This window comes from Diorhabda sublineata, chromosome 4 (assembly GCF_026230105.1).
Source record: "Diorhabda sublineata isolate icDioSubl1.1 chromosome 4, icDioSubl1.1, whole genome shotgun sequence".
NCBI classification, from domain to species: Eukaryota; Metazoa; Arthropoda; class Insecta; order Coleoptera; family Chrysomelidae; genus Diorhabda; species Diorhabda sublineata.
The window spans coordinates 38,274,515-38,294,914 of record NC_079477.1 but is presented as its reverse complement, the minus strand read 5'-3'; the positions used below and the strand labels follow the sequence as shown (position 1 = coordinate 38,294,914).

General features: G+C 34.3%; 1 protein-coding gene across 1 annotated transcript in view; it reads right to left on the bottom strand.

Annotated features, from left to right (window-relative positions):
• Positions 1-15,574, bottom strand: part of LOC130443431 (transcription factor SOX-8) — a 31,669-nt gene extending 16,095 nt beyond the window's left edge. Inside the window, exons 1-2 of the mRNA XM_056778047.1 lie at positions 15,218-15,574; positions 1,594-1,740 (exon numbers count right to left, since the gene is read on the bottom strand). Coding sequence (XP_056634025.1) covers positions 1,594-1,740; positions 15,218-15,438 — 368 coding nt within the window. The 5' untranslated portion in view covers positions 15,439-15,574. The remainder of the gene's footprint in view (positions 1-1,593; positions 1,741-15,217) is intronic.
• Positions 15,575-20,400: the final 4,826 nt, after the last annotated feature.

Sequence of the window (20,400 nt, the reverse complement as noted above, 5' to 3'; positions counted from 1 at the left end):
GGCTTGCGGGGGCTATAGCCCCGGGCCCCAGGTCCAAGAAGACCCCATCATTTGGAAATCATTCTGTATTTTTTGATATGTTGATACCACAAATCTAACGGGTTTTCGAATTCCTTAAGGGGGCCCCGTCATTATTTTAGCCCCGGGTCTTATAAATCTTAATCCGGCCCTGACTGAGGCGATAAATAGCTTGTGAGAAATTAATAATTTGTATTTTTCAGCTATACGTAAAGCGAAACGTAACTTATTTGAAACGCCATTTTGTATTGTGTCATACATGACCAATGTTGCCATTTATCATTAAGGGGTCAGATTATGTCTTAATTAACGAAATTTTTTCAAAAATACTATTACTGTTACGATTTTTACAATACTGTTCAGCCCAAAATTTCCACACAGAGTTGGTAACACTACGACGTGACATTTTCGGTCATCATTTATACGCCTAACTGTTAAGAAAGTTAGGTTAGATTAGGTTATGTTGGGTTGAGTTAGGTTATGTTCGGTCAAGTAAAGAAAGGCTCTCTTTACGGGGAGGGGTGTCGCAACCGCTTTCAGGGGCGCGAAGAACTCCTTAATACTGATTGAAAATCGACATAACTTCAAATTTTATCTTCCAATTAAAAAAAATGGTCTCCCACCGGTATCCCTGTCCCGCCCCCGCCTGCTAATCACTATAAATTAGTTTTAAACACAAAATATGGCCACGTAACCATAAAAAATCAACATCAACTATCACGAGTATCAAAAAGATATATTTGAAATAATAACACAGTCTAAATAATTTTGAGAAATCTATTTTATGCACGAGGTGCCGAAAGAGAGTTTATAGGACTTTTTTTCAACGTTGAACTTTGTCTAGATCAACTTATTCCGGATCTTAATCCAGAACGACCCCTAAAATTAAATTGCCAGCTTTTTGATTGCTACCATTTTGACATTTGATATAATTTAATTGTTCATTTGGACGCGGTTGATCGTGCGGATAATCGCGAATCCGCGAATCCGTCTAACCGATGACGAAATAATTCAGCTTCTACTAATAATACATTACAAATAGAAATCTTTTGGTCGTTCCTCCATGTTATGGTGTAGAGTTTTTGATTTTATGGCGTTATGTTTATCATCATTAATTCATCCATGTCTCAATGGTAACCATTTAGTGATACCGAGCTTTCAAATAGTGGAACTTCTAATTAAAATCTTATTGATAGTTTTTTTTTTAAAAATAATCACAAATAAAACCATTGATCATTGAGAAAATTTTGAGAAACAATCAATATTTCATGAATACGCACGGCTCTCATACCAAATTAATGAAAAATAATGTTTACTCCTCGTATAAATTCTAACAAACCGTCAGTCCACGTGGACTCATTATCTCCACTGTACAACCAATGAAAACAGCGAATCGTAAATATAAAAGTATTTCTATTGGCCGAAGCCGTACGTAAACAATTTCTTCGAAATCTTCCTGCCAGAAAGTCTGCGAGATAAAAAGTTATTTTAAATATATTCGAAGGTTTAAAAAAAGAAAATATTCATCTGAACATGCACTCAGAATAAGAATTAGATATAAATCAAATAACTGACCTCCACAATTTTCCTAAAGTCTTGGATAATTCTGCGTTATGTAACTGTGGATATTGGTCGGCTAATTTTCTTCTGGCTGCTTGGGCCCATACCATGAAAGCGTTCATTGGTCTTTTAACATGAAGTTTACGTTTATCGGATGCTGCTCTGTAAAAAAAAAAAAAAATTATAATACTGTAATATTTACGGGAAATGGGAGCGATTACGTTGAATTTAGAGTAGTTAATCAATTTTTTTGGTGGATCATGAAAAGTGCAGTCAAATTTTATCTTTGTTCGATCTAGAATTGTCTCCAATTTTTTAAAAAGTATTATGAAAAGTAACAAAACATTATTACTCTTTTTTTTTATCGTGATATGGTCTGTCAAAAACTAAATTTATCAAATTTAAACGTAAAATAATAATAATTCGTACAAAAAATAGTTTCTATACGTATATGATTGGCATAACAAAATGTCACGATAGACGTGGTTGTATTATTTTTGAAAATATTGTTAATTAATACACAAAATAAGCGTTTCGAACGTAAAAATTGTTTTTTTTTTATGCTGAATGTACGGGAATAAATAAGAGTCGTTGTGGGCGAAATTACCTCAATGCTCAGACTTAATTTGAGCAACGGTGTGAGTATTTACATGATTAGCTTCTTCTTTGACTCTCTCATATTCGTTTTTTTCGTAAACAGTTTCAACTATGAATCGCCTAAAAGCTCTATAGATGTGGTTGCATGAAATAATACTTCAAATCCGTCGAAGAATGTTGTAATCACAAAAATGAAGCATATTTTGTCCAAATACTGCTACCACCGATTTTAGAAAGCAAACTCGAAGATCAATGGGGAGCTGATAGTCAACAATAACCATAGCAACGTAACACGAGGTATATCCTCAAAGTAAGTTGAATCTGGTTATACAAAAAAAATTGTAGGTTTATATGTAAGGCACCAAAATCTGCAACCTTTGAGCAAATATCTTGCAAGTTGTCTTGCATTATATCAAGCGCCCTTTATGATCTTGCAGTTTACATTTGCATTGATTGCTTGTCCTCTTAGTGAGAAATCAAAAACGCCTCACCCAAGTTGGTTCAACTAAACGGTTCACTGGGGACGACGTGTGCGTTCATTCCTGAGGTTTCGTGATACACCCAAGTTTCATACACCGTAACGAGCCAAAAAAGATAATCAAAACGTCCATCTATTCAAGACCTTTGGATACCAAAAGTGAGCAAAGTTTTAAAAATTAAAGTAAAGCTTCTCCCCTGGTTAGTTAGAAGTCTCCAGCATCGTCACAAAAAGTACTTATTTTTCCATCAAATAAACAGATATTCTATTGCCAGAATTTGGTATTATGTTTTGCTTAAAAACACTTGGAATTTCATGACATAATTTCAATACAATTCATTAATCACACTTTTCTATCTATCCACTAGTTTTCCTGAATACCTCTGTCTTTCATGGTCTGTTCAATCTTCTCCATCCAGGCTTTTTTTTCTTCTATTCCACGGTTGATACATTAGAGCTTTCTTCGGCCACTTATTCTGCTCCATCCTCATCACATGTCCGTACCAGAGTCGTGTATATTCGACCCGGATATCTCCATTTTGAATATGCTCTATTCTGGATGGCCCGGACAATCTTCTCAAGTAGTCCTTTTCCACAGGCTTTATTGTTTTCTCCTTCAGTTACCGGCACTCGCATCCTTACGTTAAAATGGGATCAACTATGAGTTTGTTTATTGTTATTTTTGTGTTTAGGCTTAGTTTTGTTATTTCTACTTCCTAGGTATTAGAATTGTCTACATCGTCGTTTCTACCGACATATTCATATTCAAACCCCATTTTTCACATTCCAATTTTCTCACCATACAATTTGCGTCATACTCGTCGCAAGCTATAACAAATTTCTCAATCTCGCAATTTTAGTTATCCAATTACTCGTAGCCTCCAGAATGAAATGGAATTGAAATGTTTTTAATTCTTTGGTTCCATTTACAAGAAATTTATTTTCCTTCATGGTTTGTGCTTTTTAAATTTCGTTTTCCAGAAAAAAAAACGAATTGGGTACAAAAAGGGCTCAGTTCAGGTTTGGTAACCCGTTTAAACCAAACGCCCTTAGAGGCAGGTACATTTTACTCGTCTTTTTAAGTTTTATAATTTAATATTCAGTTGTGGCAAGTTAACGATGTATAATAATGATTTTCTTCGAAAGTTCAAAGCTGGACTACAATTAAGTACATCGGCGTATAATGCCGTCCAATTTATAGGCTTTTTATAATCTGCAATTGATATTGGAAGATCCATACTTCCTAGCTTGACTTTCTTTATTTGTCATGAGTATCTCAAACGGTAACCAATGCTGAGGTCAGATTTCATCAATATATCAAACAGCGTTTTCAACTGCACCGGATCGTAGGCCTTTTCGAGATCGACAAGTACGAGGTGAATGGCTAAATTTTTGGTTTCGCGTTTCTCTAGTATTTCAATATTTGATTATATATTCTAACACCTTCTTAATCTCAACAAATCTAATTAATATTTTGTGCACTTACATTTTCGAAAGAAAATCTAATTTCGATGTAATTATGGCAACTTTCGTTTACATCTCGTCGTGCTATGGGGAAATTGAAACAATTTTCCTGTTGTTATATAACTCACTTCTAATTAACACGTAAAAATCACCAAATTCGAAACTGTTCTTGTGAAATTTCGTTTAACACCTTTTCTTTCCTTAGTTTGTAACATATTTGTCTACCCAATTTTCTATATTTAAAATCTTTTGAGATTTACCGCTAACAAAAAAAGCCTCAAGTGTGTTAATAACCTATGTTAATTTGAATGCATTCTGAAACTGTTAATTAGTACACTTTTTTTTTATTTTTATCCTATATGTGTAACATCTACGAGTTACTTAAATAAATATCTGTGTAGTAATAAATATTTTTAATGGCAAAACTGTATTATATTACTTATACAGTGTGTTCGGGGAAGTTGTTAAGTTATTTATACCGAAATATTGAAGAATGAAAAACATTATTTTATCTTTTAAAGAGAAGTCCCTTCAGTGAGCCATGCGGTTTAGTTTCTAGTGAATATCTAACAGCTCTCTTTTGTAGTTTGAAGAATCGCTCAAATTGAGCTCCCAGAAGGGGCAATAAGGGCATAAGCTATAACTGTTAAGGAGGTGGATGCCGCTTCAAGGAATTGTCCACAACAAACTTTAAGAATTTTATAGATTCAACGATGTCATTGGTGGTGTTATTCAATAAAAAAAGCGGCAATGATGAAACTTTGGTTTTAGAAACGTTGAAACAGAAAAGATAAGAATCGCACCTTGATTTAAAGGTGATTAGGTCACTAGATATGATCCTATGAAGTGTCTTGAGATCAGAGATTGTTTTTGTATGTCTAAATCTCATACCTCTCTTTATTTTCAATACACCGTGCAATTTTATTATCTTCATTGGACCTATGGTCTAAAGAACGCCATATTTCTATTTATTTAAAGAAATTTATGAATTAAACGAATCTCACCCATCCACGCCACTGCTTATCGCAGACTATCGTAGGAATATATCATAGTTTTCATTGGTAAACAGTGGAGATGATGAGAATTATTTGTTCTTCAATCGAATACATCTTTTAGTTGTTTGAAAAATGACACTAGTTTTTTATCATCTTCAATAATTTATTTATCTACTTTTCGAAAATAACTGATACCTCCAACTATCTATAATTTTATTCTTATTATTATTATTAAAAAGCTTCATTTCAACATTTTCGAGATTGTTCGACTTTCGTTTTAAGTATTTAACGTATCATGACTCAACCAAAACACGAGTATCCGTAGATATATTTGGATATATTATCACGTTCGATATTTTCGGTTTCGTTTTAAGAATAATTTGATGACACCAATGATATGGATAGTAATAGAAAATATTCGGAAAACTATCAGCAACATTAATTCGAATATGAGAGCAAGCTCGTGTTTCATGTGGACATTGTGGACAAACACAACAGTTTTAGAAACCCAAAAACTTTGATAAATAATAAAATAAATATATATTTATGTACATAAATTAGAAAAATTGAAAATTTCCCGCAAGAATTTCTGAATACACCATCTCTACACCAACACTCAAAATTATACTGTTTGGCGCGCGTTTCGACGAGACTGAACACTAACACTACACCAACACTAACGATTACACTGTCTGACGCGCGTTTCGATAACCAAGTTATCGTCTTCAGAGACCAAAGGTAAACTATAAACAGAATGGAGCTGTGTCGACGACGACAATCATTAGATAGTCGTCGTTCAAGAGATCTTGTGACTATAGCAGAAAACATTCTATGGGTTAATTTGCTCGCGAGTGTTAGATAATCTAATATCTATAATGTCTTGGTGATGCAACCTCTTACACCTCATATTAGGTCTATTGGTCAAAATGTTTTCAGTCCTCTTTCAGTTAACAACTCCTCTAGTAGTGGATTTGGGTGGGTTACTATAGTTTTGTGGTATTTGGTTATCCTGTCTTGGATATAGATCTGAAAGCGCAACCCCACAGCTCTATTCCATTTATCCATATAGACTTGGTGACAAATTTCTAGATAAGGACTTTGTTTCGCTTGCTTTTATATCAAGTTGTTGTTTTTGCTTTCGATCTTATTGACTTTAATCCTCTATTTTTGTAACCACTCTTGTAATTGGTCAAGATGAGCCTGGACATTTTTTGTTTCTGTTTGTGGTTCTGGATCAGTAGAATGTTGTGAGCGATTTTAGAGCTTTGCTGCGAGGACCAAGAAGGTGTAACTGGATCAATTTTGATGTCTAACGGTCTCTGACATCCAAAAGAGATTTCAAGTAGCGGAGGGCCCATGCCAAGAAAGCATAGGCCACGGAAAGTGATGAAAACAATATTTTGGTACTGGGTATCCTCTTGATTGACTTTAGCTTACTAAAGCAGTAAAATTATCCAAATAAGAAGCGACAAAATCAACTTTATGACAATGCTCGAGTCCACACTTCCCCGTTTTCCAAGGATCTGACCTTGCTCAACTTTTGGCAAATTTGAGACCGAGTTAAGAGGCAGAAGATTTAATAGCGTCAATGAAATTTGAACAGGCGGTGTACAAACATTTTGGACAATGGACAATGTAGCTTACAACCCGTGGGCATGAATACCATTGGAAAATTAATGTTATAGGATACACAGGACGCGGGTGGACATTCTGAAAATAAAGCAACAAGGAGGAGGACGGAAATCCACCAACAGTGTAGCCGAAGACTACGCTCAGAGTCATTAGAAAATAAAGAAAGAATTTGAGAAAACATTTTGGGTCAATCCCCTGGTAGATATCAAAGCTTCAAATGAAATTAAGAAGACAAGAAGTTCAATGTATCAATTGGTAGCTTAATTTATGTGGGGTTATGGGAAGGTAATGAAAATGTGACGTTTCCTCATGTTGAGGAGTGACTGAGTCAAAGGGATTTTTCTTATTTTGTAATTGTATTATCCGTTTGGACAATCCCTTCCAGACTTACCTTATTTCGAGTATATAAACTGAAATATCTGAAAATCCTGACGTGATTAGCAAAATTTAACTGAGGGTGCGGATTCCACACAAAAAACAACTTCAATAACAAAACTATGTTCACTTAGATGGTACGTCGGAAAAACCGAAATGATTCATTGTGGTGAAATCACTTTTTCTTTATTTATGTAGTAGATATATTTTGCATTTGTAGGTAACTGTTTGGAATTAAAACCACTTCAAAGAGACGCCGGACTTTGGTAAATATCGGAAGCCGTTCGAACAATAAACATGAATAATTACTACTAATTGTTTCAGTAAACGCAAGACACTCAGGATCAATTAACTAGAACTACTGGATAATTAGAACCTAGTAACATTTAAAACCCATTTGGAAGTGTACGTTTTATATTATGTTAAGTAGCTGAAAAAATGTCGAGGATGGATGCTGGTTTTGTTTTATTATTTATTATTTTTAATGATATTGAATAAGGAATAAGATATTGAGTAGAGGTATATCCAAACGTCGAAGGATCAAGATGATTTACTATATATTTTCCAGATAGGGTCGAAAGTAGATACAGATTGCATTACAGGCAGCCAATTTAAACTAAGAGGATGGTCCCAGAAGTACTGACCTAGATATGGCGATAGTTGCTAGAAAGTACACGGATCTATACAGCATAAGTTTCGAATTTGGAGACGCCACGTTGTTTAGTATTTGTTTGGCAGCCATTAATAGTTAACGTTTCTTGGAAAAACATGGAAAAAATTGGCATTACTTTAACCAATATAAAAACTGAACTAGATTCTACTCCGGGTAAGACTATTCCTTCGTATCAACAGTATCAACCAGTGGTTGATCAAATGAGGTGATGAAAAGTTGAAGAAAATCCATAAAGCGTTACTGGATCGTCGACTGGAAGTGTGCGAGCTAGCGGATATAGTAGGTATCTCAAAAAAATGCAGTACGTCGCATATCAATTGAAAATTTGAACATGAGAAAGCTGCGCATCAGATGGGTGTCGTGTGTGCTGACAATGAAACAAAATCAGCGTCATTAAGATGTTTCCATCGAGTGTTTGGCTATGTTTCACATAAATGAAGCCGAATTATTGCGCTGTTTCATAACCATGGACGAAATATGGGTCCACCACTTCACACCAGAATCAAAACAAATATCAAAACAATGAATTTGAAAGGGAAAAGCGGCTCCAAAGAAGGGAAAGGCCATTCTGTAATCTGTATCGGTTTGTTGGGATGTGTGTGGGATGATTTTAATTGATTATCTTGAAAAAGAAAAAAATGTCAACGACGAGTATTATGCGAACTTATTGCAACGTTTGAGCGAAGAAATCAAGTAAAAAGGTCGCATTTAGCCGAGAGAAAAGTGTTGTTTCATAAAGACAATGCACTAGCTCACACATCCGTTCTTGCAATGATCAAAATTGATGAATTTAAGTTTGAATTGTTACCTCATGTTCCTTATTCGTCAGATTTAGCTCCTTTGGATTATTTTTTCCAACAATAAAGAGGTGATGACAGCAGTGGCTATTTTGGGGAGCTTGACGATTCTTGTTTTAAAAAGGGTATCGAACTTATATTGAATACAGCTGGGAGAAATGAATGATTTTTAAACGGAGATTACGTTGAAGATTAAATACCAAAATTTTTGTGTTTTCTTTGTTGGGTCAGGTACTTGGAGCCATCCTCGTAGATACCTATATAACAGATGTATAGAGCATTTTGCAAGTCAATCTTTTTACACATTTTTGACCGGTTATTAAGTTACGTATCTCGATATCTAAAAATTAACTAATTTGGAAATATACGAGTTATAGTTACAAATGTAAATAATAAGAAGGGAAAATTAATCTTCACTTCAAATCGATGGGGAAGACACTACCAAAAACAATTTTACTGAGGCAATCAGCGTTGTTAAACTTGTTAAAAAAATACACAATAAATAATGTTTATTATGACACAAAGTAAAATAAATGGCTTATTAACTCGAAATTTTGTCACTATTTCGAATTTTATTTGAAAACTTACCTCCAATGAAAATGTATCAACAATGTGGAAGATTTACAAGAGTCCTTGTGCAAGACTAAGAGCGATATTAAACCCTGCAAACCCCACGTCAAAAGTAAACCTTGCAAGACCAAGTCCAAGGTTTGGCCCTACAGGACTAAAACCTATCGTGAAGCTTGCAATACCAAGACCAAATGTGAGGTTGCGAGTCCAAGACCATTTTTTAAATTACAATGTTACGTGTAAAATATGTGTGTAGTGATAATGCAGTAACTATGAATACTGTTGTAGAGGTATGAATGATTCAAAAATGTATCTCAGACATAAATTCAGAGTTCGGTGACTCACCTCGCCCCAATAAGGTCTGTTAATAACATCAAGGTAATGTTTTTTCGAATGTGACGGTAAAGTGCGAACAGATTTCATTATTAAAGTTCCAATTTTACAAAAAAACTATGTGCAGGGAGACCTGAAAATTAAAAAAAAAATATTCTTCTCCATTAAACTCTGCTCCAAGTGATTTGTGATTCTTATCTTATTGGTGTTCATACCCGTACTAGTTTCATCCCCATACGACTTTTGTTTTTTTTTCCGATAAAAAAGTATTAAAAGATAAAAGTTTCATACACTTTGGGAAAAGTACATTGCCGGCCAAGAGTAGTTCAGAACGAATAACATGTATACGTCTTGTTAATAGTTATTCTAATCAAATTTGTTTCGAGTTCTAGCGTTGATTCCATTCGAATTAAGTCACTAAAAAAAAGTAATTTCATAGATAAACGCGAACTCATTCAAAAACGAAAACTAGTATATATATATATTGTATAATAAAAATTATCAGATTCCACCTGCAACAACAAATATTTTCATTTCTCACTATTATAAACTAGACAAATAATAACATCGGAATATCCTTTTTGAACCCACGTTTAATAAGATGATAATGCAGGTACTATGAGGAAGTTTAATGTTTGAATTTCGCACATTAGACATTAATTTTGTAAATATGACTTATTATGAGAAAATAGTAATAGGAAGTGATACGATTCTAAAGTATTCTGACTCTATATACTATTTTAAATTTCTTAATTCATTGATTGATTGAAGTTTTTTTAGCGAATCTTCAAACTACCTACTCCACGTTCACAGAATTACTTAGGAGCTCAATATTTTACAATGCTAAAAATATGCACAATCACTTGCACAACATCTTTTCCCGTATTATGCAATAATTTGAGGTCGTATTTACTGGAAAGTGCCTTCTACTATGTAAAAGATTTCTATTATAATAATAATAATAATGCTGCATACTGGATTAATTTTTGTTATGGACTTATATACTGATTATAACCTATAATTTTGTTATTCATTATGGTTTTCTCCTGTATATTTGAATTTTACTTTATTTTTATCTTTATTTAGTTATTTCTATGTTTGTTTTTTAGTTTTTTTTCAATAGAAAAATAATTTTTTCGTTGTAATACCATACTAAAGTATTCTACATACGAAAATGCTCAATTCAAGTTGTAACGTTTGAAAAAATATTTAATTATGAAAATTGACAACATATAACTAATGTAACAAATCAAAAATAATTGTTTATTCCTTTTTTGTAGATCATATTTTTTTCTCTTAATGATCTTCCGATTTTTGATTGTTCTGATCCGCATCTGCACATCGCCGACAGCCCTCAAAATCTCTGGAAAAATGATAAATGGGAATAGAAAATATTAATTTTTAATGTTATTCGGCAGACGAACGATTTATTGGAATCTACTAGTTCATTAATTGGGGTGTTTTCACCCTTATCGTTGCACAAAAATCCCCTCGCGATATTTACTATAAAAAACTATAAGTTTCCCGGTTAATTTCTAATTTGGGGCCCAATAAAAATATCTTTATATAATTCGTCACTTAAAACTGGTGAAAGGATTGTCTTTATTCATAGTAAGCCAAGTTTAATGTGAACTGAAGGCATTTTTCAAATCTACAAGATTACGCACTTAAAATTTTGAGATTCTGTTTGAAATTTTAAACTTTCCGGTCACATTTACCTTAAATAGTGTTCAATAATATCAATATCAATAGCAAAAGACAGTTACGCACTCCCCGTATAATATATCGGCAAATATCTATCAAACCGTCAGTCCACGTGGACTGATCATCTCCACTGTTTACCAATGAAAACATCGAATCGTAAACATGAATGCATTTCTATTGGCCGAAGCTGTATGTACAAATTTTTTTTGAAATATTCCTCCCAGACAGTCTGCGATAAGCAGTGGGGTCGCTCGGTGAGATTCATTTAATTCATAAATTTCATTAAATAAATAGAATGGCGTTCATTAGACCATGGGCGAACGAAGACAAATAAATTGTATAGTGTAGTGAGAATAAAGACAGATAGATATGAATTTAATGATAAAGATTTAGTTACACAAACACAGCAAGTTATTTTAAATGGATTCGAAAGTTTAAAATAGGAAAATATTCAGTAATCATAATAAAAATTGCTGATTTAACTAGAATAAATAAGTTTTCTATTTACCGAGTAGTCACGAGTCCGCTAAAAAAACTGGACACCTGATTATCATGAAGATATGACAGCAGAATTATTTGAAAAGTGGTTTAATGAACAGGTTTTACCTAACATTCCACCACAGTCAGTAATCGTTATGGACAACGCATCCTACCACTCGTGGCAACTCCTTAAGATACCACTCTACAACCCTTCATAATTCAATCAAATGATGACTGTAGTTCTGACTACCATTATTATTTAGTTACTTTGAAATTGGGATGTTCCTTTTTCTTTTGTATTATTTGCAAAGAATTCATTTTCCTTTATGATTTTTGCTTTGAAATTTCGTTTTCCAGGTAAAAAAACGAATGGAGTACAAAAAGGGCTCAGTTCACAGTTATTTATTTCCACCATCCCACGGCCCAAGGGTTTAACGGGCGAAAATTCATTGTCACAGAGACTTTTAAAATTTAATTTTTGCTCCATTTGTTAATTTTCAGAATGTTTCAGTGCCGATTTTCTCGATTTTTGACTTGCATTCGTTTCTTTTAGAATGTTGCTTAAATATTTTATTTTATTTTAGTTATTCCATTAGTCATTTGGATCTATAACTTAATTCGTGGGTTTTGATAAGAGATGGCGTTCCAACCTGCGTTGGAAATCTACTGTCTTTTCAGTATATGTCATTCATTTGAAGCGTCGACAACAATAATTTTTTTTTCACTCAAATATGTCGAACTTTGTTCCTGAAAAAGTGTTTTTGCGGAGACTTCTTCTTCATTACTTTAATATGAAGAAAAATCCAAGTCCCAAGTCATCGTATTTTGGTGAAACTTTATGGTGAAAATGCTCTAGCTAGCCAAAAGTGGTTTGCACGATTTAAAAGTGGCGATTTTGAGTTGGAAGACGATGAACGTCCTGGGCAGCCAAAAAAGTTTGAAGATGAAGAACTGGAAGTATTACTCGATGAAGATTATTGCCAAACACAAGAACACCTCGCAGAATCTTTAAGTGTCACTCACAAAAGCAAGGAAATTGGGTTCCACATGAACTCAAGCCGAGAGACGGTTTTGCATGTACGAAATGCTGCTGGTACTCCACGAAAGGAAGTCATTTTTGCATCGGATAATTACTGGTGATGAAAAATGGATTCATTACGAATCCGAATATCCATGGCGCGAAGGTAATGGACCAGAAGGATGTGCTGTACTATGAGCTGCTAACTCCTGGTAAAACCATCAATGGAGAACGCTACCGAACATAATTAATCCGTTTGAAGAGAGCAATAGCCCGGAATATGCGACCAGACACGATGCAATAATTTTCCATCATGACAACGCTCGTCCCCACGTTGCTATTCCGGTTAAAAACTATTTGGAAAACAGTGGATGGGAAGTTTTACCTCACTCGCCTTATAGCCCAGACCTTGCCCCTTCTGACTACCATTGAAAACGGTTTACAACAGAGCAAGATATCAAAAATTGGCTTGATTCATTCTTGGTTGCCAACCCCGCGCAGTTCTTTTGAAACGGGATCCACAAATTGCCAGAAATTTGGGAAAAGGTCATAGCTTCAGATAGACAATACTTTGAATAATACTGTCGTACATTTTTTTCTTAAATAAACGTTCAAATTTTGAAAAAAAAACCGCACGAATTAAGTTATAGACACATCGCGAAAATTCTTTTCTTATCCCAAAATACAAAATTTACCTCAGGATGCTTTTTCTCTATGCATTAACCTAGATCAAACACACTCTTTTTCATATATTTCGGCGGTTATAGAATTTACAGAATGTATGCTGAGGAACAACCACGAGATGATACCACCAACCACACCAACATTTCTGAGTTGAACTTTTTGTGTCTTTTGAAATTTCGATGATATCAAGTAATCGAATACTTTTCCGAAAAATTTGAAACTGAAACTGTTGAAACAAAACAACTACAGGCCAAAATATAAAAGGAAAAAAGAAAATCGAAAGTTGTATGAAACGAATTATAAAAATTAATTATTAAACGATGCCGATGGGTAGGAATCTATCTAGAATTATTCTTGAAGGGCTCTCAACATTATTAGAATGAATATTCACTGGCGAATAGAGAGAAAGAGAGAGAAAAATGAATGAATGAATGAAACATTAAGAAACAAACATAGAAATAACTGAATAAAAACACAAATAAAATAAAAGCTAAATAAGAAGTATACACAAGAAAACTATAACGAATAACGAAATTACCTTTTAAAATGTACATGTGGAAATTTTTATATCTTAGTCGTAGAGTAGAAGGCACTTTCCAGTAAATACGCCTCCAAATTATTGCGAAAAGTGGGAAAAGTTGTTATAGATTTGATTCCAATTGGCAAATGATTATGCATTTTTTTGCGTTGTAAAGTATTGAGCTCTCAATTAATTATGAACGTGGAGTAGTGCTCCGCGTTCTTAAGTGAATAGATATGGAATGATGTTTCTAAAATTGGAAAAGCGTGCTTACGAATTAGGCAAACCGATTCAAAGAAGAAAGAGTCAATATATTGAATCGGGAAGGGCATATCGGAGATGCAACTCAATAAACTGTTAAGTAAGTGGATAAGTTTAGTTCTTTGGAAACTGATCTTGTCACAAAACAGAGAGATCTTAATTTTTTAGATAAAGCTGTAATATTTAATCTCTCATTTTAAAAGAATTGTCTACAACAGGTCCCAAGAATTTTATTGATTAAAGACGTCATTGCTGATGTTTTGAGACACAGAAGATTAGAATCGCACCTTGATTAAGAGGTGAAACACAATTAAACATTTCTGGAAGATCTAAGCTACTACTTGAATGGTCAGCGATATTTAGACTTTCTCCAAAATGATTTCCCACCCATGTTATGTAATATTTATCTAAACATTCGCAGAGCCTAAAGTTTTCTTTACTAAAAATTATTTGTGACTTTGAAATCGGCATTTAGCAAGGCGCAAGCAGTATATAGCCCGAAATGTGAATAATTGGTTTTAGTTGAGTCAGTTATTGTGTGGAAACATCGAGTTTCTAGTGTTAATAGGGCAGAAAAGTTTAGAATTGGCCGTTGGTTACATTGGACAATAATATTTTCACCTTCTTCTTGTTTAGTTGAGGATTTTTTTACTTTAATACCCAATAATCAACGATGGGCTTGTTGTACAACATATTGAATAACTAGTGCTTGTGAATCATTTTATAAAAGCTTCATTCACAATTTTGTCCACACCCAGATATCTTCAAGATGTTAAATATTTAGAAAGATGTCAATTCGATATCTCATCAAAAAATTGTAACTAAATTAAGACTTGTATTTAGCATTTCTGACCTCCACACCGATCTGACCCAAATCATTTGCTCTGAAGTGCTCCCCGTCCCAAAAAGATCCATGTCCAATCATCTTATTTACTCCAAATATCAAAATTCAAACATCAAAAGAGACTTTTGATGATTGGATAATTATTTACACTTTTTCATAAAAACAAATTGATTCTGTGGAAAATTCAACTTTTTGTTAGTGTAAAAAAACTTACTTTGAAGCGATAGGTACCAAAGTCCAATCGTAGCCTTGTAGAACTTTGGTAACGGCATCGTTTATCTCACTTTTGTCCAATTCTTTAGCGTCCGCGGAAGATATTACACTTTGCAAAACGTGCGTCGCCGGTGACGTCGCCAGCGAAGGCGTCGTAAGGCTAACCGCCGTCGTAGACGAAATATTCACTGACGTAGACCGAGAGATCGAACTAGACATCATTTATTAATAAAAAAAATATTTCATTCAAGTAACAATTAAAAACGGTGTCGCTGTCTTACGACCAACAACCGGCATGAAAGAATGCTTTGAGAAACGCTAAAACAGTTTGATATACTTAGTAGGTTGAGATCGTAAATACTTTCGATACCGACTTAAGACATTTTCCGTCTCCGTCGCTGGGGTTTGGAAATACGAGAGTGGGAGAGAGAGTGGCGCAGCCAATGAAGGTTGACGATAGTGGGTTAAGTCCGCCTTGCGCGTCGCATTGGCTGAGATTTTTAATTAAAACAATTTTGAACTTCGAATTAGAATCAACAGATCGCAAGAAGTGTATTTAAATTTTGTTGTCGCTTTTTGTTTATTAAATTTGAATCGAAATAAATGCGACTATTAACGTGGTAGATGTGCTGTTATTAAAATTATTATTGCCGCCTTATGGTGGGTCCACACGATACGGCCTACCATAAAATTCTATGGAATTTTGTTTATCGGTGCAATCCAATTGTATTTTCAGAACGAAAATCCGCAACTCTTTGATTCGAATTTTTGCGTCAAATGAAGATCCATAACTCTAGGATTTAATTAAATATACGAGGATATATTGAAAAATTCTCAACCTACTATAGAACCAAACAAAATTTCAATGTTTCTTCTTGTTCTGAAAACCGGACCTCCACAGCTTTTATTACCTCCTCGCTGGAAGAAAATTTCAAACTTTTTTTTCAATCGATGAAAGAGATGATAGTCGAACGGAGCCAAAACATAAAATATTCAGTGGAAAAGTGTGGGTTTTCCGCAAAATGAGTGAAGAGTTTTGGAGCCAGGAGAATTTGATGAGGTTAATTAACGTTCACGAAGGTAAACCTCTATTATGGGACTCTAATAATGATGATTATAAAAACGAAATCAAAAGAAATGAAGCATTAGATGACATTGCAAAAGATTTAGGTGTAAATAATGTCGACGAGATTAAAAGAAAGATTGAAACTCTTCTAGTTGCAATATAGACCAGAGAAAAAGTTACTAGCGACAAATTATGAGCCCCCCGAGATAGGGGCCACGGAAAAAAAGAAGAAGCTTTGGTGGGGATTAACTGACTAACTCAACACCCCGGGAAACGATTTCCAGCGTTGTATCAGTCCAATTGGGAAATAGCGACAGTCAACTGGGATCACCATCCGCACAATATTGTGATGCGCTGGTGATTGCTCCTAGACATTGATCGAACTGCCGTAAGTTTTTGTAGCCCGCAGCAACTAACTCCCATTCTTTGACATATTCAATACTTGACTGCTTTCTTCAATTTGGTTTATAGATATAAAATGAAATTTACCACTTGGTGAGATATGGCGCACTAGGTTACAGCCTATTCAGCCTACTGATTAGTCCACCACTAGTTAACTTAATTCATGGATTGACTTCGGTAGTTACTTGCTTTCCAAACCAATCCTAAATTACCCCAAGAAAATCCGAAGGAACAAGTATCGATAATTGCTCTCAGTGAAGAAACGTTTTTGCACGTTTGGTAAGTTTGTTAGAAAAGCAGAATTTTCAATGTATACAAAACTGAGAGTTTAACAGTTGGGAAGTCATCTGAAATCTACCCACTGAATCCAGATTTGTAAAAGAGGATTTTGTAGCTGCTAGCCAATATTTTTTTAAAATATCTGATGATTTGGATTCTACAAAGCAGTCTGTCCTTAACTTTATTGAATACAATAATGGAAAGGAAAAATCGTGATAACTAAATTGTGGATATTTCTTTTTGTTGCTCAGCTAACCCATCACTCAATAAGTCATGTCGCTAATTAAGCAAAACACATTTTTTGCCAAAAATCGATTTTATTCATCAATGTAATCTCCTTCAAGAGCAACGAAATCATTCCAACGCTTCTCTAACTTCTCGATACCGTGCTTTCAGAAGGATTTTCAGTTTCAGCAATTGCTTTTTCATTTAAAATGAATATCCAGTAGTCACTGGAGGCCAGGTATGGATAATACGGTGGATGAGGAAGCAATTCGAAGTGTAATTAAATCAGTGGTTTTTTCTTCGACATATGAGGCCGTTTTTCCTTGATTTTTGCATTCAAACGAACCAACAACTCTATGTATTATTACTTATTGATTGTCTCTCGCTTTTGGACATAGTCGTTGAGCAATATTCCATACGCATTCCGAAATACTGAAGCCATTCAGTCCTCTCAGTCATTGGCCACTAACTTAAGCAGTTGCAGCCGAAATTCTTCAACATTTCAACACATTTTCCACAAAGATAACAATGTTTTATTATGCAGCCTCAAAAAAATGTAAGATATCAATTTAGGGTATGCCGCATTGAAGTCAAAAGACATGTCGATCTTTCGCAAGGATTGTAGAAACTGTTTTATGTATAAGGTATCCAAACTTTTGACAAAATGCCTCTTGGTATCCAAATTAACGTTTTTTGTCGAATACGATTGGCAATGATCCAGTATAATCCTTGCAACTGATATACCTGAAGCATTTGATATTTTGTTGACTGCAAACATTGGAAGAGGCAGACTTTTAGAGATATTATTCTGACGACTCAGATCATTCTAAATAAGATGAAATACTATTCCAGAATACCATATCATATGTCATCTTTGTATGGTAATTTGAAGAAAAAAAATTAAAAGACTATTTAAAACTATAAATCCCAGTGCCCCCTAAACCGGTGTGGTATCATGGGTCTACTTGAGGTCTAAATGACAGTAAATCATGAATCTTGCTAGTTTAAGGGTTAAGAAAAGTATACAGTAATAAATACTTTAGCAAAAGACAAAGTAGACATTGCAGAACCTTCACGAGTGCCGACATATTCTTGAAAAGGAAAAACTAGGAGAGATATCAATGAAAATCAGAAACATTAACAGCTACATCAGTGAAATTAATTTCCTAGTACAAGAAACGAAGAAAGCATTAAATAAATTTCATTCGGTAAAGATATGGTAAAAATGCTAAAGAGAAAATGCCATCGCGCCAAAAAATCAAAGATATATGGAACTAGAAACTTGATTATTCTGAAAAAACGCAATTGATAAGAAAATTCTTGTTGATGATGACGAACTTGATGATATGGATGTGGATTCAAACAAAAATATTGATGTTGTGTTGTATCAATACGACTTTTGCCCTAAAAAATCCTTTGCCAAAAAAAACTTCGTTGGCAAAATTTATATTTTATATTTTTGTTATACAGTGCAGACTCGATAATCCGAACCTGTACTTTTAGGCCTATTTCCTATAGAAAATTATGACTAGATGTTCAGGGATTCCCCCAATTACCCTTTTGTTTATATCTGGGACTCGAATACTTACATAGTTTGCTGGGATGTTTGTAATGCCATTTTAGGTGATATAAGTGGTTTTATTTGTGTGAAAATGGGCCGAAAAAAATGATATTCCATTAAACGATATACTTGTACTTAAAAGATTAAAAAGAAATGGCTTTTATGAATAATCAAAGATGTGTAAAACAAGCGAAAATTACAAATTACTCTAAACATTAATACTTACTTTTTAATATATTTTTAGAGGTACTTATTCGTAATTACTGTTTTTTTTTTGCGTTTCATAATAAAGATATTGATAAAAACAACTACGTCTTATCGATTTACTAGCCTGAATTAACAGAGAAACTCTTATTGATTATTTTTTTGAGGAAAACGGAGAAATTCGGAGTCGGTGGCCGCTACTTTAAGAGCGTTAACTCCGATTTTCGATCGTAATTCTCGACCTAGTAGACATGTAATAACAAGTTTAGTAAAAAAGTTTGAATCTACCTATTCGTTGTGTGATATTTCCGTGCCAGTGAGACTACGAAGTGTCGAAAATATCGCTGCCGTAGCAAATGATCCAAATCAGTCAATTCCACGACGTTCTCAAGAGTTCGGCATCCCCAAAACCACTTTAAGGGTGAATTTTGCATAAATATCTTACTCTACATCCATACAAGATCAAACTCACTCAAGATTTAAAAAAAAAGAGCGTCAAGACGATCAATTTCATCGCAAAATCATCTTCAGTGACGAAACTCATTTCTGGCTCAATGGATTTGTCAATAAACGAAATATTTGGTATTGGGCGGATTATTTTTGACCCGAATTGGAATTATATGGACTTGGACAGCATGTGGTTTCAACAGGACGCCGCCACAAGCCACACAGCACACGTTACAATCGATTTATTGGAGAACAAGCTTGAGCGTGTTATCTCAAGAAATGGGCCAGTCGATTGGCCGCCTCGTTCGTGCGATTTAACGCCTCTAGATTTTTTTCTTTGGGGCTACGTCAAGTCATTGGTCTAAGCTAATAAGCCGACGACGTTGGAAGAGCTCAAAGCAAACATTGAACGCGAAATAGTCGCCGTTTCGACCGAAATGTGTGGCCGAGTCATGGAAAATTGGATCCAACGAATCAACCGCTGCCATATGAGCAAAATCGAGTTTGAATGTACTTCAACCCTATAATAAACTTTGTGAAATATCTCAAATGGTTTTCATTTTATTTTGAAAGAAAGTTGTCAAGTCCCCTTATTGGAAAACACCTTATAATAGTACAGAATTTTCCACCTGGTAAGCGATTTTTTTAAAACAAATTTATTGAGATAATTAGTCGTTTACATTGGCTCTGAAATTCCCCAACGTTAAATTTCAAATCAAACAACAATCAAAGTGGTACGCAGATACCTACACGACGGAATTCTATTTTGATCTTGGTGTAATGAAAAATACGGTTTCTCACATTTAATGAGTCTCGAACGATAAATAGGTAGCAAATTATTTCGACGAGTTAATAATAATTAAGTCAGTGCCAGTGAAGTGAACCCCTACTCACTACATACTACGTCACATTAATCAACAAACTCACAAAATATAGGTTCTCAATCTTAATAAACCAGCGGCGTATCGTACGTTTTCTCAAATATCTGAGAAAGTATTCG